The 22,837-nt window shown below is 37.9% G+C and overlaps 1 protein-coding gene across 14 annotated transcripts in view; it reads right to left on the bottom strand.

Moving 5' to 3' along the window:
- MLIP (muscular LMNA interacting protein) overlaps positions 1-17,550 on the bottom strand; it is a 245,731-nt gene extending 228,181 nt beyond the window's left edge. For 10 of the 14 annotated variants that reach the window (XM_081828432.1, XM_031037927.2, XM_081828436.1 and 7 more), the window contains exons 1-2: positions 17,221-17,548; positions 17,060-17,129 (exon numbers count right to left, since the gene is read on the bottom strand). In XM_081828432.1, the coding sequence (XP_081684558.1) occupies positions 17,060-17,129; positions 17,221-17,312 (162 nt within the window). In that variant the 5' untranslated portion in view covers positions 17,313-17,548. Of the gene's footprint in view, positions 1-17,059; positions 17,130-17,220 lie in introns of all 14 variants that reach the window. The other 4 variants (XM_081828443.1, XM_081828437.1, XM_081828434.1 and 1 more) reach the window with 3 other exon arrangements.
- Positions 17,551-22,837: the final 5,287 nt, after the last annotated feature.

Below are 22,837 nucleotides of genomic sequence, written 5' to 3'. Positions count from 1 at the left end.
ATATATACACAATGGAACACTACTCAGCCATCAAAAAGAATGAAATCTTGCCATTTGCAACAACATGGATGGAGCTACAGTGTATTATGCTAGGCAAAATAGGCCAGAAAAAGACTAATACCATATAATTTCACTCATATATGGAATTTAAGAAACAAAACAGATGAACAAATGGGAAGGGGGAAAAAAGGGGGGGGGGACAAACCATAAGAGACTCTCAATGATAGAGAACAAAGTGAGGGTTGATGGAGATGGGTGGGTGGGGGATGGGCTAGATGAATGATGGGCATTATGCAGGGCACTTGTTATGATGAGGACTATGTATTATAGGTAAGTGATGAACCACTAAGTTCTACTCCTGAAACCAATATTGCACTGTATGTTTACCAACTAGAATTTAAATAAAAATTTGAAGAAAAAAATATATATAAAAACAAAGAATTTAGTTGGATTATAGGACAACCATCTGGTGTCTGAGAATTGCTTGGTCATGTGGGGAAACCATCCCACATTCACTGCAACTGGAATCAGAATCTTGAGCATCTCAGACCCAACAACATAGTAGACTGAGAAGTTAGATCCTGAAATAATAATCAAGATGTTGAAAGACTACTTCTGATATTATGTAAAAGTTATCACCTATCTAACTATATTTCTAGTGAAAATTCAATGTTATCAAAATGTATTTCCTATGTAAAGGGAAATTGTTTTAATAGATGTTAAGTGAATTCAGGAGGAGAGTGCTGAAGTACTATTACTCATGTACAGTCTATAATAGTAACATTTTACTCCTTTGCACAATGGCTAAACATTAGTCTAATCTTTCAACAAAGAATAAAAAAGTTTCCTTGAGGTAAATATCAGTTTTGATTATTTTATTGTTGTGCGTTGGAGTAAACACCAAGTATGTGTTTGCTCTGAGGAAAACAGGAAATCACCATAGGGCTAGAGCTGAGGTTCTGGATCTGTCAATGAGAGGGATACAGGTGTGTTAGAAGAGCAGCTTCTGGATCCAGCTTGTCCTGAGGTCAAAGTCTTCCACAGGCTTGCTATGTATCCTAGGCAACTGACTGAAGAGTTATTTCAACTATAAAATGGAAATAATATCATTTACCTTCTAGAGCTGTGGAGATGATAGCAAGGTAAGTGCTTTGTCTACTTCTTGGAATGTGAAACATGCTCCAGCTACTATCACAATAATCACATAGGCAGAATTATCCAGTTTATCTTAAACCATCGGTCAAAAGATATTTGGTTTTCAAGCTTGGTGTTACATTAAAAATTCAATTAAACATGCTTTGTGATACAAATGTAGGGATTCGAAGGGATACGTGCACCCCGATGTTTATAGCAGCAATGTCCACAATAGCCAAACTGTGGAAAGAGCCAAGATGTCCATCAACAGATGAATGGATGAAGAAGATGTGGTCCATATATACAATGGAATATTATGCAGCCATCAAAAGGAATGAGATCTTGCCATTTGCAACGACGTGGATGGAACTGGTGTTATGCTGAGCGAAATGAGTCAATCCGAGAAAGACATGTATCATATGATCTCACTGATATGAGGAATTCTTAACCTCAGGAAACAAACTGAGGGTTGCTGGAGTGGTGGGAGGTGGGAGGGATGGGGTGGCTGGGTGATAGACATTGGGGAGGGTATGTGCTATGGTGAGTGCTGTGAATTGTGCAAGACTGATGAATCACAGACCTGTACCTCTGAAACAAATTATACATTATGTGTTAAAAAAAAAAAAAAGAAAAGAAGAAGAAGATAGCAGGAGGGGAAGAATGAAAAGGGGGAAATCGGAGGGGGAAACGAACCATGAGAGACGATGGACTCTGAGAAACAAACTGAGGGTTCTAGAGGGGAGGAGGGTGGGAGGATGGGTTAGCCTGGTGATGGGTATTAAAGAGGGCACGTATTGGATGGAGCACTGGGTGTTATACGCAAACAATGAATCGTGGAACACTACTTCAAAAACTAATAATGTAATGTGTGGTGATTAACATAACATAATAAAAAAAAATCAAAAAAAAACATGCTATGTAAGAATAATGTCTTTAAATATTTAGACTACTGAATTAAAGCACCAATAGCTGTCTCATTATTAATGGTAAAGTGTCAACAAAAAACAGAATAATCAGAAAAAATATCAGCATGCTTAGTGCCTTTAGAATGACAATAAGCTGATTCCTTCCTACAATTTTTGTTAAGTATCAACCTAAAATTGTACCTGGGGAATTTAAATACATGGAGAACCAAAAAATAATCCCTTTTACATCTCAAGTATTATAAAAACAAACCAAAACCAAATGCACAAAAATTCCAGATGTCTAGAAGTACTCCTCTCTCATCCCTACTCTCTCTATAGCTGCAGTTGCAGAATATGATGGAGAAGAATCTACCTCCCAGCACTGGAATTTGGTGGGATAAGAAAAAGAGTCTAAGCAAAACATAAACTCATTAAAAATAAACAAGAAAATCCCCAAAGGGTAATGCAGATTTTATTAATTTCCTAAGTATCTTGTTAATCATAACTGCCAGTGGTAAAGAATTTCCAGGTATCTGAAAATACCTAACACTAAACACCATTTTTTGGTAGTACTTAATTTTCACAAGGGAGTTGTAAATATAACCTGTTCTTGGAGCTAAAATGAGGTCAAGTTAATCATTAAAAATGGTATTAAAAATAGTATCTTGGGATGCCTGGGTGGCTCAGTCGGTTAAGCATCTGCCTTCGGCTCAGGTCATGATCCCAGAGTCCTTGGGATCGAGTCCGGCATGGGGCTCCCTGCTCAATGGGGAGTCACCTTCTCCTTCTCCCTCTGTCCCTCCCCCCTGCTCATGCTCTCTCTCTCTCAAATAAATACAATCTTCAAAAAAAAAAAAAACAGTATCTCTATGGCTATACTTCTACCCACTGAGAAAGTTCCACAACCTCTGTAATTGCTCCATGAGCTAGTGTTTTGGCTAATATACGGAGTCTGCCATTTTCCTCCTATTACAGTCTGGCCTTCACACTGGGGCAGTGCTATTGCCAATGTCCAAATCTGCAATTCTGCCACCAATGTCAAGGTTTCCTGCCTACGGCCACACCAGGTCCAGGGCTCCGAGTGGAGGGTGCCGATGCCTCTGCCCAAGTGTCAGCAATAAACATGCTGGTATTTAGCGTCCTTCACATTGCACAGAGATTTCACGCAAGACAATGCTTCCCCTTCCCACTCACAAGCAAAACTGATGAGGTTGAGTTAAAAGTCCATCAAAAGTGATTGACTCAACTGATCGGTTCGGCATCCCTGTCACTTATCAAATCAGATAAAGTGCATGATACATGCACACACAGAGACATGCAAAAGTCATGCCTCTGCAGTTCATCCAGGAGTACCCCTTCCCATGTCTCAGACGCAGCCTTGGGTGCCAGAAAAATAAAGCTCCTGGCCTCGAGGAGTTTGCAGTCTCTCGGTGGTAATGCTGTTAAAGCAAAAGGATGAAAGTACTCAAGGTTTCTTTAAATCTGCTCTCACATGAAGAACACTTCCTTGAATACTTCCCTGATACAATCTCATCAAGTCAGCAGAGTCATAAATACGTAAGTTTATTATGAAAAAAATCACTGAGCCATTCAAAATTTCAGTAAACCCGAAAAATACAATTCAACCTCTGGGACTGTTGCCTTTATTTGGAGGATTAAGATTCTATGATGGACCTTGGGGAGGGTATGTGCTACGGTGAGCGCTGTGAACTGTGTAAGACTAATGAATCACAGACCTGTACCCCTGAAACAAATACTACATTATGTTAATAAAAAAAATTTTAATTAAAAAATAAAATACAATAAAAAAGATTCTATGGTTCAGCTCAAAGAGATGTGCTGCACAAACATATTCACTGATTGCATGTTAGTGGTCTGCCAATCTGGAGGGTCCATAAAAGAATTGTTCATAACATCTGTATCTTGGTAGGGAAAAAAGTGGTACATATTCCACTATCCTACTATCCTTAAATTTCTTTGTATTTTATAAGAGATTAGTGTTTCATTCCCCTACTGTGTCCACTATTTTTACTTTTATAAATACTGTTGTAATAAACATCATTATAACTAAAAATTTGTATATTTCTTCACTTCAAAGAGATTCGTAGAGTAAAATTGTCTGGCCAGTGTGTATGTATTTAACGCATCAGTATTATGCTCCAAAAAAGGGGTACCAACTTACAGTGCCACTTGTAATGTATGAAACTATGTTTTATGGAAAAATTCTTAAGTAAAAAAATTAATGAACTGTTGAAAGTGTTGCATTCCTGGGAAAATATCTTATGTGCAGGGAAGAAAAAATGCCAGATGAAGGTAAAAGACATAAATTATGATATCTTGAACAAAATAGTTTCTGTATTTAAAACTTTTTTGAATCAGACTGTGTTGTCAACCACATTTAAGTTCTTCTTTTGAACATTTTACACACACACACACACACACACACACACCAGCACAGCAATGCCTTCCTTAACTCTATTTCTACTTACCTATATTGTTCCCCTCCTACAAATATCCTGCCTTGGTAAGCCTAGCAGTTACCTGTATAACTTTTATTAACTGTAGGAGCCACATAATAGGTATGGTCCTAATTATTCACACCTCATAATGTAGCCACTTATTCCTCTATGTATATAGTACTTGCTTTCATATAACATAATTATTCTCCATGGAGACTGGGCCATAATGTCTTTCAGAATAGGCACCATGTTTTAAACACTCTTGCTTTTGAATCTTTGTCAGTCTTCACAGGACTAACATAAAATTAAAACTTAAAGGTTAGGGGCACCTGGGTGGCTCAGTTGGTTAAGCATCTGCCTTCAGCTCGGGTCATGATCTCAGGGTCCTGGGATCGAGTATCGCATGGAACTCCCTGCTCAGCGCAGAGTCCACTTCTCCCTCTCCCTCTCCGCCCCGCTCATGCATGCTCGCTCACTCTCTCTCTCTCAAATAAATAAATAAAATATTTTTTAAAAACACTTAAAGGTTGGATGATGGCATCCTTCCTAGTGGGAAAATAAGCATGGCCTCTAGCCTAACAATCAGTTTGAAATCACATAAGGTCTGGCTGAAGAGAACAAACTGCAATTGCAGCCTAGGGTTTCCCCAGGCACAAGAAGTAAATTGTACACCACTGTGATTCTCATATCTCTAATGACTACCGGTTTCCGAGTGCTTATTATGCACAGCACTTTTCAAATATATCTTCACTTTCCGTCCCTATTAAAGCCCTGGGAGGTAAGTGATATCTCATTTTACAGATGAGGAAACTGTAGCTCATATAGGTCGAGCACACAAGAGCCCAGATTTGAACCCTTACCCCAGAGTCCTTGCACTTTACCACCAAAATCACTATGGCAAAAAGAAGAAGGGCAGAAACTAGAAATTTCTTAACTTTCAAACTTGAAGCTTTTAGAAATGGCATAAAATATTTTTTTTAATTATACACTCAGAATATTATTTGGCATGCCATTTAACATAGCCTATGCAAGACTTCCACATAAATCCATTTCTCTCTCAATGAAGAAGAAAGAATAAAGATGTTCCATGACACTCACCACCTACTAAAGCACAAAGCATTGAGGATGAGCTTTACGAATAAATCAGATCAAGGGGCTTCTGATTCAAGATGGCTGACGGAATACAGTTTTTCTCACACCCTTTTCTTGACCCCATTAAAATGAGAGTAAAGGAATGTAAAAGAATAAACCCACAACAGTAAGAGATTTGGAAGGGGAGAGTAGTCAGCATGAAAAAGTACATTGTAAGTTTCTGGAAGATGAGGAGATGAAGGTATAGGGCTATGCTATGAAGCAGAGCTGCAGTCAGGCAGGAAGGCTAATAAGTATCTTTGCAAACCCTGAAGGCTGCACCAGACTCAAGGCAGGCAAATTCCACAGGGGTCACGACTGTAATAGGGTTGTAAAGAAGAGAATTCACTGCAAATCTCTAAGACCAGCTCCCTCATCTCCTTCCATACCCCGTGCAAAGGGGTCCAGGCAGCAGGGGGTCAGCAAGCTGTAAAGAGAGGACTCCCCAGGTTAGATGGATGGGTGGGTGGGTGGATGGATGGATGGATGGACAGAAGGACAGACGGATGAGTAGACGCAGATAAAACAACAAAACATGTAGGAATCTCCAGATTGAAAGCTGAGCTCAACTGGAAAAAAAAATAGGAACAAAAATACTTTATTTCCCATGTTTCCTTCACACATTTTAAAAGAACTCCCTGCTCTCTGTCATAAGTTTATTAATTCATGCTGACATTTTCCTCCTTCGGTCTCCCACTATGACATGATATCCCAGAGAAATTATTACAGGTTTAGGAAAGCAATCTTATGGGCTCTCTCATCTGCTCCTGAGATGAATGTCATCTGAATTAGTATTTAAAAGCATGAGGTGGGGGAAAAAAAAAAAAAAAAAGCATGCGGTGGTCTCTGAATTGCTACATCCTGACACCCACCAGGGCAGGAGGCCTATTTTGAAGAACAAACTGGGGATGACAGCTTCCCCAGAAGCTACATACGCAAGGAAACGCCCATTAACTGAGAAGAAAATTGATGAACGTAGCCTTGAGAAATTTTGTGGTTATAAATAAAGGAGAAAAGCGGCAAGTAAACCACAGACATCCTCTCACCATTTTAAAAAATCATCTTATTTTTATGAAGATCATGTAGCAAAATAAAGCCCATGACTCTGTAATATAATTACATCACTAATACAACAGTCTATTTGTCATTCCCTGAGGGGAGCCAGAGTTGGGGCGGAAAAAACTAGATATATAAGTAATTGTACTTGCCACAATGAGAACCCAGAAAATATTTCGCCGCATGTACAGTGTGTTATAAATGTCAGTGTGAAAGCACCATTCGCTTAAAGCCTGCGATCCGTCACCCTTCTGTTATTCACCAACACACAGAGCTGTATCAAAAGATCCATTCAAACAGTGCATCTCAGACTTACATTATCAGCAGACACTGCTTTAATTAGCAGTGGTTTTCAAAGGACTGGATGGCTTCAAGAACTTCATTTGAAACATAAAGTAGAAATCTGGATCCTCATCAGTTTCACTTTACTCTCCCCTCCCGTCCCTGGGTGCTAACAGACACAGCCCTCATTTTTCTTAAAGGAAAAAGAAAAAATGGAAATGGTGGCTGGGATTTTGCCATTCGGGTGCAGTCCACTTTTTCCTTCACCTTCTGCGGAGCAAAGGGACTAAAATTAGAATTGCACAGGGACCAAGATATCTGTGTCAGGCACACTGCCGGGAGTGTAAGAACTACAAAGGGGAATGAGTAAGAGCTTAAGAAACCATTTTAGAAATAACACTTAAAACGCAGACCTTATGTATTCTAAATTTTTATTCCTGATGAAAACACAGCATCAACTTCATTTTATGTAGTATTATGAGAAAATAGAATGCTTTCTTTTGACAACATTTTGACATTAATATTAAGGCACTTACATGCTACTTTATCTATTCCATAATGTTCTCCCATGATCCCATTCTCAAATCTTTGTTGCTTCTCAGTGCAAACATAAAAAATAGGTGCAATTCAATTTGAGTACTAAACTGTGAAATTTTATACTACAAAAAAATCTAATAATCTAGTAACAAGGACTTTGACTTTAAACTTGGTCAATGATGACATAAAAATATAATCTATTTCAAGGTTTCTAATGTCTGTATAAGTAGGCATTGTTTGGTATGGAAAGGGCTTAATAACCACACAGCCCAAGGACACTTTTTACAGACTTATAAAATGCTAGAGAGCACTGCAATCTTTGCAAATCCAACCCAACCTCTCAGGTCTGTAAGGAAGGAGACCAAAGGTTACATGATTTGTCTAAGGTCACATAAACATGACTTGAACACCAATAATGGTCTCCTAGACTCAGCTACAACATGCTTTTTACCACACTCGGTGGCACTTCCACTCTTCTTTGAAATCAGAAGTACACACACGTGCACACACACACACACACACGGCGCAGGCATGCTCCCACACACCCAAAGGCCCGGGTTCCTTGTTTCAGTTTTCATGGATGTTAAGATGGTATTCAGAACACTTGCGTGTACTCACCTACCCTAACTTATCATTTCTGTGGTCTTACCTCATTCTGCAATTATGCCCATTACGACTTCAATTCTCATTGCTTAGTAATTTCCTATCGATCCCAATGGTCTATGGCATCTTGTCTACTCCCTCCTTTTTTTTTTTTTTTTTTTATTTAGAGCTACAGATTCTTCAAGTATTTAAGAATTGTGTTACTGGCTCTATGAAAAGGAAGCAAGGGAGAAGTTAGGGTGGAATTATTTCTTATGCAAAAGAGACTTAGGAGGAATTATTTAGTTTTTCACTTTGATCTGCCAAATGATGACATTTCATGGTTAGTCTTTGCAACTACACTTCACCTGCTGTAAAACCAGAATCTTCTTATTAATGCTGGAGGGATGGGTCAGTTCTTTGGAGAACATTATCTTAACCAGCGAACTCTATTAATACCTGGTGCTGACTAATCAATCCCACAACCCCTTTACTGACTTCTCAGAGAGTTCCTATCTCCCTAAGAAATGGGAATAAACTAATCTTACTAAAAATTCAGAAGTGACACTTACTAAAAATTCAGAAATTCACAGAATCCTAATTCTGAATTTCCTGCATTTGCCTTCTAGTTGAGGGACACTTATTGAGGCACTTATCATACAATTTGGCTTATTATTGCCTATCTGGGTTTTTTAAAAGAATAATTATTTCCACAGAGTATTTTGGATGTCAACTTATTACAGAATTCTAGTCCTCCCTGGAAGAAAACGGATTAATAAATTCAAAATTTACTGGTAATGAATGGGCTGTCCTGGGAGAGTTGCCAAATAGAGACACAGAATGCACTGTAGGCACCACAAACATATTAAGAAGACCAGCAGCCTTCTTAAAGATGCCCAAATGCCTACCATTCTCCATGATGGTGTCACACATAAATACAAACATGAGCCAGCATCACAGAGGAATTAAGGTTTGGGGACAAATTAATTCACACCCTCTACCATCAAAATGGACACCGAAGGCAATTTTATTAGTAAAATACAGAAAATAGCAAGAGTCATTGATCCAGTCTTACAAATGGCAGAGAAATGGAAGGAGTTTTCTAAAATAAATAATCAAATGCCAAAGAAAAGGAGATGTCATTGTTCATTTGTTTGTTTTCATCTTTCCTTCCTTTTGGTCATCACCAAACTTAGTATAAAAGGATCCAGGGCAATCAATTATGGTAAAGATACATAGATCTAGCACCTGATCACCAGAGATTTATGAACCTAAATTTACCACTTATTTTATTATATGATGTTGTCATGTCAGGAATTCTGTATGGAGCCGAATCAACGTTCAAGCCCTACTGAAAATCATCTCTAGAAGACACATCAGAAACATCAGCCGTCTAAACTTTTTTCCAAGCATGTCAGCATCTACTGAGTACCTATTACCAATGACTCTAGTTAGACACAATTAGAAAAATAGATTATGAAGTTGTTGATTCAACACCTTGGGAGCTTCCCAGGTGAAATTTGAAATTGGCCCCCACACATGGAGGGGTAGGAGAGACCAAATAGGCAGACCACTCCAGATTGGTAGATGGCAGGTTTACTAAGCCAGGAACTTACTGATGAGCCTGTCTTAGGCATCGCAAGATGAGTAGTAGAGCTCCACACCCAACCACCAGAATCTTAAAATTCTGTATAGAGAACTTAACTGGGTTCAGACACTATACCATCCAGATGGCATCAACAACACCTTACTCTCTCAAAGCTACTTCCTTGAAAACAGCTACCCACGGGAATGTTAGGCAGAATGTCTATTCCAAGGAAGGGGGTGGCAAGAGGGGGAGGAACCTCCAACTGCCAGAGTCCAGCTCATTGTGGGTCAACAAGCGGTTATGTCCTTTCAGTGACCTCCAACAGTCAATATTATGACAGAATAAAATATGCTACAATATAAAATACTTTACAATTGTTCCACTCTTAAGACGTTCTGCTGAATAATTACAGACTTGCTGTCTCAAGTCTATGTGAGAAAAAATAATTGGGGATGTTTATGTTTTCTACACTTAGAATATATCCAAGCTACTAAAATTTATCATTATTGTTTCATAACCTACTAAAAATAATAAAATATAATAATCTCCTTGGTGGTCAAGACTTTCTCTCTCATGTGTGCTTCCACTACAGTCCACAGGACCCTGTCTTGTTCAAAACAGGCATTTAAAAATGTCCACTGATATCTTTCTGCTTTTTCTACCTAAAAGACACTAGTTTGCATCTGCAAAGGTGCTCTGCAACAAAAGTCAGACTTGTCATCAGATAATAACATTGGGAACTATAACCAAGTGCTAGTCCCATGTTTTTTGTTTGCTAACAAATTCCTTCTTAGAAAATAGTTAGTGTTATTTGTATTAATGAAGCTATGAATAACTAATTGAACCTTATTTAAAAAGTGTGCTTCACTGAATTATCACAGAATTTTAAAAATGCATAGTTTTCTGTGTTTCTGCATTTTAACCAGTTTTTCTTCAATCTCTTTTTTCTTTCATTGTATCAAAAAGAAGTGGCATGATCTCTTTCTTTCTGAAACCGAGAATAATGGATTTTTTGTGTGTGAGATTATAGGTAAATTTTTAAGTCATTGGATAAAACTTTCACCCCCAAAGTCAAAACAAGTTGAAAAATTTTAAACATAAAAAGTAAAATTCTAGTTATCTAAAATTTAGGTTTCCATCTCCTTCTATGACATCCATCCTATTAAAAATCTGTCAGATGACATAATTTCTCAATCTCAAAAATTTCTTTTACTCAAAAAAGCAATACTTATATGACATTCAGAAACTGACTACTGTGTTAATTTGCTTCTACCAAGCTTCAATATAAAGTAAATTGGATGACTTACCCTTCTCATTATCATTATTTTTGTGATATTTATTGAATATTTATTACCTGGGAAGATAGAATTGTCTCTTGAGACATATTTTACTATAGTAATAGAAATTATTAGGTTTATGCATAAAATGTGCTTGTTCTTATCATCTCTTAAAGAAAACATTATTATTTCAGAATATCCTGAGGTGCATGACCATTTTTACTATGTTAATACATGGACTGTTCCTTTTCATTAAGAAATTTTAGTTGAAGATAAATATAAGTGAAATTCTTTGTTGATGCATTTAATAACCTAAAAGAAAAAGATTTTGGAAAATAGGATATCCTGCCTTAATGTTACTTATTTACTAAAACATACTAAATAGAATTGTACTTACTTTCAACACTATTCCAGAAATAACTTCATGTTATAAATGATACGCAGCTTAAATTTATTATTCTGTGTATCATTATTCTGAAAATGAAACTCATAAATAAAATCAGACAATTAATATACTGACACACCACTTCCTAAAATGTGTTCCAGAGAACACTGGCCAGAATATTCACTGTCATTGCATACACACATTAAAATACATTACATTCGTAGGGAGTTTAAGAAGTACAAGATTAACCTCCAGAATGTCTCAAGGTCTTCAGTGTGTTAAAATACAATAGGAGCCTCCAAAAAGAAATAAGACTGTGTAGTTCATTCTATACACTGTGTTTCATGAATATTCTTGAGCATAGATCAGAACCTCTTCTCATGGAGCAGTTAAGAAAATCAGAATTCTAAGGAATGTACTTTGGGGAACACATGATACAATGGTTACTTAAACTTCATCAGGAAAAACAAAGGATCCATTCAGCTCCAACACCAATTATTGTGGAACCAACCAAACAGAACTATATTGTTACAAAATAGCTCCCTCCCTCCCTGCATTCCCATAAAAATCACCTTTAGTGTAATCTGATTTTGCAGAATCAGGGAGGACTAAAATATCCAGCTCATCTTAATATGTTGGTTTTTCAAGGGATGGAAATGTCCGTTTAAGTACATGCTAATTGAGTTTTCTTTTTCATGTTTAAAAAATTGGGATCATATCAACCGATTTATGAAAAATTTAGGTGGGATTGTTAAGTTTAGGACATATTGAAGGGTTTGAGTATCATATTTCTTAACTGATTATCTATTGATGAACATTTAACTGTCAAGCTCCCAGGAATCCAAAGAGCAACAAATTCAGGGCAAAAAAAAAGTCCATAGCTAAAGGTAGCAATTCTCTTACCCCTATAAGGTGAAAACCATATTGGATATATAGTTAAGAATCCTATTAAGGCATCCAAATTGGCAAAGAAGAAGTCAAACATTTTATTTATGGGGAAATGTCAACCAAAAGGTTAAAAACTGAGAGCTTTCCCCCTAAGATCAGGAACACAGCAGGGATGTCCACTATCACCACTGTTACTCAACATAGTACTAGAAGTCCTAGCCACAGCAATCAGACAACAAAAAGAAATAAAAGGCATCCGAATCGACAAAGAAGTTAAACTCCCACTCTTTGCAGATGCCATGATACTCTAAGTAGAAAACCTGAAAGACTCCACTGATGCAGGAATTCAGCAAAGTTGCTAGATATAAAATCAATGCACAGAAGTCTGTTGCATTTCTATACACCAATAATGAAGCAGCAGAAAAAGAAATCGAGGAATCGATCCCATTTACAATTGTACCAAAAATCGTAAGATACCTAGGAATAAACTTAACCAAAGAGGTAAAGAATTTTTACTCTGAAAACTATAGAACACTTATGAAAGAAATTGAGGAAGACACAAAGAAAAGGAAAAACATTCCATGCTCATGGATTGGAAGAACAAATATTATTAAAATGTCTATACTTCCCAAAGCAAACTACATATTCAATGCAATCCCTATTAAAATAACACCAGCATTTTCACAGAGCTAAAACAGACAACTCTAAAATTTGTATGGAAACAGAAAAGACACCAAATAGCCAAAGTGACCCTGAAAAAGAAAAGTTGCTGGAGGAATCACAGTTCCGGACTTCAAGCTCTATTACAAAGCTATAGTCATCAAGACAGTATGGTACTGGCACAAAAACGGACACATGGATCAATGGAACAGAATAGAGAGCCCAGAAATGGACCCTCAACTCTATGGTCAACTCATCTTTGACAAAGCAGGAAAGAATGTCCAGTGGAAAGAAGACAGGCTCTTCAACAAATGGGTGTTGGGAAAACTGGATAGCAACATGCAAAAGAATGAAACTGGACCACTTTCTTACACCATACACAAAAATAAATTCAAAATAGATGGAAGGCCTAAATGTGAGACAGGAAACCATCAAAATCCTACAGGAGAACACAGGCAGCAACCTCTTTGACCTCAGCCACAACAACTTCTTCCTAGACACATTGCCAAAGGCAAGGGAAACAAAGGCAAAAATGAACTATTGGGACTTCATCAAGACAAAAAGCTTCCGCACAGCAAAAGAAACAATCAACAAAACTACAAGGCAGCCTATGGAATGGGAGAAGATATTTATAAATGACATATCGGATAAAGGGCTAATATCCAAAATCTATAAAGAACTTATCACACTCAACACCCAAAAAACAAATAATCCAATCAAGAAATGGGCAGAAGACATGAACATTTCTCCAAAGACGACATATAAACGGCTAACAGACACATGAAAAACAGCTCAACGTTCCTCAGCATCAGAGAAATACAAATCCAAACCACACTGAGATACCACCTCACACCAGTCAGAATGGCTAAAATTAACAAGTCAGGAAACAACAGATGTTGGCGGGGATGCGGCGAAAGGGGAACCCTCCTACACTGTTGGTGGGAATGCAAGCTGATGCAGCCACTCAAGATAACAATATGGAGGTTCCTCAAAAAGTTAAAAATAGAACTAACCTACAATCCAGCAACTATACTACTAGGTATTTATCCTAAGGATACAAAAATAGTGATTTGAAGGGGCACACGCACACCAGTGTTTTTATAGCAGCAATGTCCACAATAGCCAAAACACAGAAAGAACCCAAATGTCCATCAACTGATGACTGGATAAGGAAGATGTGGGGTGTGTGTGTGTGTGTGTGTGTGTGTGTACACACACGTATATATAATAGAATATTACTCAGCCATCAAAAAGAATGAAATCTTGCCATTTGCAACAACATGGATGGAATTAGAGGGTATTATGCCAACCAAAATAAGTCAGTCAGAGAAAGACAAATGCCATATGATTTCACTCATTGGTGCAATTTAAGAAACAAAAGAGATGAACATAGAGGAAGGGAAAAAAAAATAAAATGAGACAAAAACAGAGAGGGAGGCAAACCATGAGAAACTCTTAACTATGGGTAGCAAGCTGAGGTTTGCTGGAAGGGAGGGGGGGGGGGACAGGGTAATTGGTGATGGGCATTAAAGAGGGCACTTGGGATGAACACTGGGTGTTGTATGCAACTGACAAATCACTAAAATCTATCCCTGAAACTTATACTATACTCTATGAGAACTAACTTGAATTTAAATAAAATCTTGAAGGAAACAAAAAGAATCTTATTTTACTTTTGTCTATTTCTTTGGATAGAATAAGCTGATGAATTCTAAAAATCTGTAGACTGTTGATTTTCTTATTTGCTGTAGATCTCACCTTGGAATTTTTTTCAAATAAAGCCAATCATGTGAATTTCTTAACTGTGTGATATATTCCATAACATTGTTCATAATAAAAAATCTCTGAGTATACCTTTAAAGAAGATACATATTATAACTCAGCAATATTATAATGTATACATATTTAAATATTTTAATAGAAAAATATTTTCTCCTTTTAAAAACCATATTTGTACAAATGTCACTATTTATAATAAATTTAATAATTTTCAGAACCTAACAAAGTCTACAAAAATACATCTTTAACTGTATACAGCAACCTAGCCAGTCATACCATATTACATCAGTATTAGCAAGGAACACAATGCTCCACAAGTTGAAGTTTTTAGATGTTTATCCACATAAAAAGCCAAAGTGTTAACCAAAATAATTTCTACTGTGAACTTTTAGAGATATATTATCTATTTTCCAGCTCTCTTAGAGATACTGAATATGTTAACCTTTTCTTGATAACAGTGTCGCGAAAATTCCTTTATCTGAAAGATATCTGGGTTACATACGTACGTAGCTCTGTTTGCCTATAGAGGTAACTGCCCACACTACTGAACTTTAATGTGCCCGCCCCATCACCACCACCAAGAACCATCTCTTCTCAGTGCTGATTAGATGTTCCCAGCCCTTCTGAACTGTCCCACATTTCCCTCTACTCTTCCGGAATTTAATCAGAGGCTAGCCCTAGATCTCTCCTCCAGAGTAATGTTCATGAATTTTGTAACAGCTGCTTCCTCTAAGGAGAGGTTTTTGCTCACTTCTAGGTTCACACCTGTGTTCAAGGTAGAGTCCAGCATGCAGAATGTCTGACCCTCCGGAGAGTGCAATGCGTATACATCAAATCACCGCACATACGAGACCATTTTCACTTCTGTTTACTTGCCCCATGTTCACTGTATTGATTTATAAAACTCCCCATAAAAGATTGCCAGAAAGCTCTGGATCAAATTTCACACTAATTCATAGCAACTCTTTATTCATGTATTTATTTACTCTCTATCTGATTCCATAAAGGTTTTATAACCACTAAGGCTTTAAGGTGGGCATATCCGAGTTTTCCTTTTACTTTGAAATGCACTTCAGATTTCGCTTTCTATATTAATGAACTTTGGGTATGTATTTTCTAACTAAGTCAAGCCAAAAACAGTTTGAAAATATTAGGTTCAGCTCAGGGAATCCTCAAACGTTATAGTTTTTAATCTTCATGACAGCCTTCAAATTAGTATTACTACTCCCCATCTTACAAGTGAGTTAACTGTGACTCAGAAAGCTTAAACAAAATCCCATAGTCCTACATTTTGAAGTTGTGGAGTGAGAACTGTCACACAAAACTGTCTGACTCAAAACCCCTCGTTAGTTCTATAATAATGCATAGCTTTGCAATATAGTCAAAAAGCCAAACAGTCTGTGGCTAGACAACCATCTAGAACAGAGATCCACAGCTAATATTCAAAATGATGACCTGAATCCTTTAAGAAAAAGTTACATTTTATTCAATGTATTTCTTCAAGACTTTGAAATTCTAATATACTTCAGGAATTTTCAACCCTCTGGGGTTTTTTTTCATCTTTCAAGTTTTACTATCATTAAGAGTGCATAAATCTCTATTTCAAACATCCAGAACAATGCATTCTCACGATTTTAAGCAGTCATAGTCTTAAAAGTTGACGTAGTTTTACTTTTTGCTACTTTTACTGTTGTTAAAATTAGCCAGGCCCGGTTCTATCGTTAACTCTGTAGCCACAGTACATTCCCAAGCATAATTCGCCTCCTATACCCATCAGGTGAACCAGGAACAGCACATTCTACTACTCCAGTCTATAGGATATTTTATGTTTGAACAAATATAGGTAAACTCTACAGTGCATTGACATGTAATTTCTCAGCATCAAGGTAAACTTACTTTTACAACTTTCATAGCAAAATAATAAAACCTTTCTGATGAGTAAGCTTTATCCTTACACTAGAAGATCATTAACTTACTTGATAAAATATTAAAATAGTCTATAATACTTATATATTTTTCTGGACACATATTCCTAGTATCTCGGAGAGAAACTGGACTTTGCTAAGCTTCAGCTCAATAAATGAAATAATCTTCCAGTACTGAGGCAATTACAACGAGGGCTCAAAATAAATGGACTCTGGCTTTTAAAATGGAGGTAAAACACATCATTTAACTAAAATCAAATTTGCCCACATTCTAATATTGAAATTTTAGTAATAATTTTATTGTACCGTGTTCAGCAAAGTCCATGGAACTCATTAATGTTCAGACTGCTGACCAGAAAAAAACATGGAAATGCAAGCTAGTTAGTACAACTTTGCCAATCTGTGATTGCTGCTTTGTTACCACGTCAGTTACACTATCAATCTGTGTACGCTAAATCTCACACATCTTACCGTCAGTTTCTCCTCTAATTTCGCATTTAATAAGCTTCCTTTTTCATGCTTTTCAAATTCCATGTTGAAACTGAATGAGAGAGAGAGACAGAGACAGAGGAAGAGGGAGAAACACAAAAAGAGATTCAGATTCTGTCTAGAAAATGATTTGACGTGCTTACATGTTAGATACTGCAGGACATTCCAAGTTGTGAGTGCTCGGGACACTATCAGAAAGCCCTGGCGATAATTTCTGGTTAGCTAGTGTTTCCATTTATAGATGTTCAAACCCCATAAACAGAGCACTGAAGAGAAGTCAGGCAGCTGGCCTTAGATAATGATAAATGTCACTAGATAGAAAAGCAAACTCTTCAGCAGGAGAATATTCCAACAGGTTAGGTTCCCTGAACCATGAAAGATGCATGTGACAAAAAGCCACCATCAAAGAATTCATTCATAGCCATTGGAGCAGATAAAATATACTCTAGAATACAGACCTAATAAAGCAGTTTACAAAGGACAAATGTAGAATGTCATATGGCCAATATGAATCAGCCAGCCTTGTTTTCCCAAATTCCAATTTGGGTCCTGGTAGTCCAGACAGTTATGCATTATTTTGTAGCTCAAAAGTTTAAAAATACACTTACAGGAAAAGAACAAAAGGATAACTAGTGAAAACTGTTAACACACAACCCATATATTCAAGAGGTATTGCCAATTTTCTTCCACAAAAAGTTGGCAAATGATGCTTAGAAACCCTGTAAAAATAAAAATGGTGTTTCCCGGGGCGCCTGGGTGGCTCAGTTGGTTGAGCGACTGCCTTCGGCTCAGGACATGATCCTGGAGTCCCTGGATCGAGTCCCGCATCGGGCTCCCTGCTCGGCGGGGAGTCTGCTTCTCCCTCTGACCCTCCCCCCTCTCATGTGCTCTCTCTCATTCTCTCTCTCTCTCAAATAATAAAATAAAATAAAATCTTTAAAAAAAAAAAAGTGGTGTTTCCCTTCCTAAAAAAAAAAAAAAACCGGTTTTGTTCTTCATGATCCTGGTTTTTCTACTGGGAACAAAGGACATAGGAGATGAAATTCATTTTTTCCAACTGAACAAATGTTTTCAGAACTCTTTGAAAACTGTTACATGTCTTAGAGAAAATTATTGTGTAACTCGATGGTAATTAACTCTCCCTATTTTTTTTTTTTTTTTTTTGCAACCAACTAGCTATGTGGATGGAAATAAAAAGTAAAAATGGCTTTCAGCTTAAGCCAAGGCTGATCTCTATGGTGGTCTAATCCCTCCGCCTGTTTGAAACATTTTAACACCTGTTTCTGACTTTAAGGCAAGTTTCCCATCAGTTTTTCCTTCACTTTTTAAGAAAACATTTTAGGAAATGTATTGTGGGGCTCCATCCTTCAGAGTGGTGATAGCTGGTTCTCTGTTGCCAGGCAGAGTTGCCCAAGAGCTCCAAAAGGGAAACACTTAGTGAGAAGTAAACCTAGCTAGCCCTGCTTTGGAATGATGAATTCAGAAACACTGTATCAGACTCAGGGGCAAAAGGGACTTCCCTCTTTGGCTCAACTCTGCATTCCAGAAAAGGAATCGTACACCCTTGTTGCCCTAACAAGGTTGAAAACTGATGTCTTATAGGTGTCCTAGTATGCAGGGTTGGTATGTGTCAAAAGCAAGGCAATAGTTAAAATTTTATATAAGTGGAACTTCCAAAATCTCTCTAGGGGAAAAAAAAAAAAAGCATGTTATGGCTACAAAAGGAAACTCGGTTATTGCTAGTTTAAGGCCTGAAGATGAAATTTAGGATCCAGTTTGAAGCAGAGGAGTGATGGGATGCAGAGCTAGTTGGGGAAGAAGAGAAGAGTGATGATGAGAGAGGTGCGCCAGTGAGGTCCCTCCCACCAGGAATGGAAAGTTTCACTTCAGCAAACGTGTACTGAGAAGCTATAATAGGTGAAGATTATTCCAGGTGCAGGCGGAATTTTTTTGAATAAATAAAAATAATACAATTAAAAGACAGAATCTTTACGTTTCTTCCCTCAACAAACTCACCACGTAGGCATGACTAGATCTAAGGAGGATAACAATACTTTTACTAACACACTTTAACAGCACTCACCTTGTGCCAGGAACTCCTTTAAGGCTTTACATATATTATCTCAATTAATTCTCAAAACAACCCTAGACAGGAGATACTCTTATGTTCACCATTGTTATGGGCCGAATTGTGTCCCCTGCCCCGCAAAATCGTGTTAAAGTCCTAATACCCAGCATTTCAGAATAAGACTATATTTGGAAATAGGATATGTGAAGAGGTAATTAAGGTAAAATGAGGTCATTAGGGTGGCCCTTATCCAATATGACAGGTGTCCTTATTAGAAGAGATTAGGACAAAAGCAGAAAAATTAGAGAAGACCATGTGAAGACAGAGAGAAGGCAACCATCTACAAGCAAGGAGAGAGGCCTTCCGGGGAAGCCAACGCTGCCAACTCCTTGACCTTGGACATCCGGCCTCCAGGACCGGGAGGAGAGAGATTTCTATTAAGTCATCCAGTCTATGGTTTTTGTTACCACAGCCTTAGCACACTAATACACCCATTTTAGCGTTAAAAAGAATAGTAAGACAGTTACACAACTAACTGGTGGCACTCAGGTTCCTTGGACCAAGCTCCTAACCACTGTGCACTTAGCACCTCTGAACAAGTAAGTTCATCGCAGACAGAATAGGGGAGTGGGTAAACAGCACTCCACTCTGTGGTGAATAGTAGCTGCTCCATCTACCTACAGAGGTATGTTTAAAGACAGATATTTTAGATATGTTTTAGGGACAAGGGCTTTTTTTTTAGGTAAAAGTATATCTAGCCAAAGCTAGTACTCGCCTATTACTGGTCAAACAGCAGAGACAGGGCCACCCTGGTCTTCCCTCTGCTTGTCTGTCCCACAAGCACTTTCCTTCCTCTGACAGGAATGCTCTCTCCCCAGAGTCCTGTGGCTCCCTTCTCCCTTCATCCAGATCTTCCCCAAAGACCCCATCTAAAATAGCAAACCCTCTGCCCACTCATTTGCTGTGTTCTTCTTCATAGCTCTTATCACCTCTGGTGTCATATTATTTCACGTGATATTTTGAGTGTATCCTTATCTATTCATTTGAGGTCTGTCTCTTCTGCTAGAGCATAAGCACCAGAGGGTACATTATGCATCACTTTATCCAGGCACTTAGAACATAGTAAGGACCAAATAAATTCTTGTAAAGGTAAGAGGAGAGGAGGGAGAGGACGGAAAAAAAAAAAAAAAAGAGGAAAGAGAGGGTAAGGGGGGCAGGAGGTAAATGTATCAAACGGATGTGACTTAAGACTTGTCATGCACTGTTATTCATATGACTTTTGGTAGGAAATTGGAATAAAATGCATTTATCCAACACAAATCATATTACAGATGAACACAATATTGATTGTTCACTTACTCAAAAAATTAACTATTGGCGTAAAGGAGAAAAAAACAGACTTAAGCAGGAAGAATGGGACTCATTTGCAGATTCTGCCACTTTCTAGTTGGGTCACTTTGAGCAAACTCATTCTCAGAGCTTCAGTTCCCTTTCCCTTAAAATAAGGGATGATACCAAACTCTTAATGTTATTACAAAAATTAAGCGTGGTAATGTGTGTTAACTTAACACAGCGTGTGGCATCAAGCAGGTTGGCGCTAAAAGTGTGTGCCATGATTTCTCTGGACTATGTGAAGTTTATCTAGAAAAAAAAGTGAGTTCAAAGATAGTATCAAAGTCTGAACAAAAGTGGCACAAAAATTAACACAGAGAGTGGGAGAAAACATTTGTAAATCATTCCTCTGATAAGGGACTTATATCCAAACTGTATAAAGGATTCTTACAACTCAGCAATATAAAATACAAACAACCCGGTTTAAAAATGGCCACAGGATTTGAATAGACATTTCTCCCAAAGAAGACAAACAAATGGCCAACAAGCATTATGAAAAGATGTTGTGATTAGGGAATGCAAATCAAAACCGCAACGAGATAACACTTCACACCCACTAGGATGACTAAAATCAAGTCACAATCACAAGCTTTGGCAACAAGTGGATAAACTGAAACCCTCCTACGTGGCTGGTGGGCCTATAAAGTGGGACAGCCACCTTGAGAAGACAGTGTGGTGGGGGCGCCTGGGTGGATCAGTAGGTGGAGCATTTGACTCTTCCCCCCACTTGCACTCTCTCACTCATTCTCTCTCATCTCTAAAATAAATACATCTTTAAAAAAAAAGAAAAAAGAAAACAGTGTGGCTGTTCCTCAACATTTTATATAAAGAGTTATATGACCCAGCAATTCCACTCCTAGCAATGTACACAAGAGAAGCAAAAACATGCATCCACACAAAAACTTGTACACAAATGTTTGTGATATAGCATTATTCATAACAGTCAGGAAATGGAAACCACACCAATGTCTATCGACCTGTGAGTGGTGAAGCAATGTGAAATATCCCACAGCAGCACATTATTCGTCAATAAAAAGGAATGAAGCGCTTGATACAACCACCACATGGATGGACCTTGAAAATATGATATGTGAAAGAAGCTGGTCACAAAAAAAGCCACATATTATATGATGATTTATATGAACCATCCAGAATACTTGACAATTCCATAGAAACAGAAAGATAATGTGTGGTTGCAAGGAGGTGAGTGGGAGCAGAATGAAGAGTGACTGCTTACAGATATGGGGCTTCCTCCTGAGGTGATGAAAATATTCTGAAATTAGATAGTCATGATGATGGCGTAACTCTGAATATACTCAAAACCACTGAATTTTACTTACACTTTAAAAGAGTGAATTTTATGGGATGTGAATTTTCATCTCAATAAAGCTATTATTAAAAAAAAACAACACAGAAATATCTGTAATTCCTTTCTAAGCTGGAAATTTATGATTTTTTTTCCAGAAACATTAGTAACAGGTCACTCCAAACAGGAAATTAAAATCTATGCCACCGTAGGCCAGCAAGAATTTCATTGAAAAATGCAACAAATGACCCTCAGCAAATGATATTTACTTCAAGACACTGGCATCTCTTCCATTCCTTCGCACCCTTGTCATGTGCCTCTTACAGAGGGTGAAATCTCAGCTGCTCAGATTTTGTCATTTTGCTCCTCTATTCAAAAACTGGGGGAAAGTGGAGTGTGCAGCTATTAAAATGGCTGGTTCCTCTACAGGGCCAGAGAGTTAATATAGTTTGTTTTGGGACACCTGGGTGGCTCAGTTGGTTAAGCGACTGTCTTCGGCTCAGGTCATGATCCTGGAGTCCCGGGATCGAGTCCCGCATCGGGCTCCCTGCTCAGCGGGGGGTCTGCTTCTCCCTCTGACCTTCCTCCCTCTCATGCTCTCTGGCTCTCATTCTCTCTCTCTCAAATAAATAAATAAAATCTTTAAAAATATATATATATATAGTTTGTTTTGTTTTCAATGGCGATTTCCCCCCACCTGCCATTTAAAGAACTTGCGTCTCCACAGCAAAAGCACAGATAAGAGGCTCTACTTCTGAAACCTCCCAAGGTAGACAGACACCCACAAGGCATGAAAAACAAATGCTGTTTTCTTTTGAAAAAATAACAGTCTGCAAAGCCTGGTGTAGATGACTGAGAATCTTCCTTATTGTGTGCTCCAAGGATAAATATCTTTTTATTAAGATGGGGTCCTCTTCTGAGACAATGAATGCCTTTCATACAGTTTCTCATCCCACATAGCACCTGCAGGACATGGGTGGGTCCTGTACGCTCT

This window comes from Leptonychotes weddellii, chromosome 8 (assembly GCF_054177405.1).
Source record: "Leptonychotes weddellii isolate Sample4059 chromosome 8, ASM5417740v2, whole genome shotgun sequence".
Lineage (NCBI taxonomy): Eukaryota > Metazoa > Chordata > Mammalia > Carnivora > Phocidae > Leptonychotes > Leptonychotes weddellii.
The sequence above is the reverse complement of the archived record's forward strand: the minus strand, read 5'-3'. Positions and strand labels throughout refer to the sequence as shown.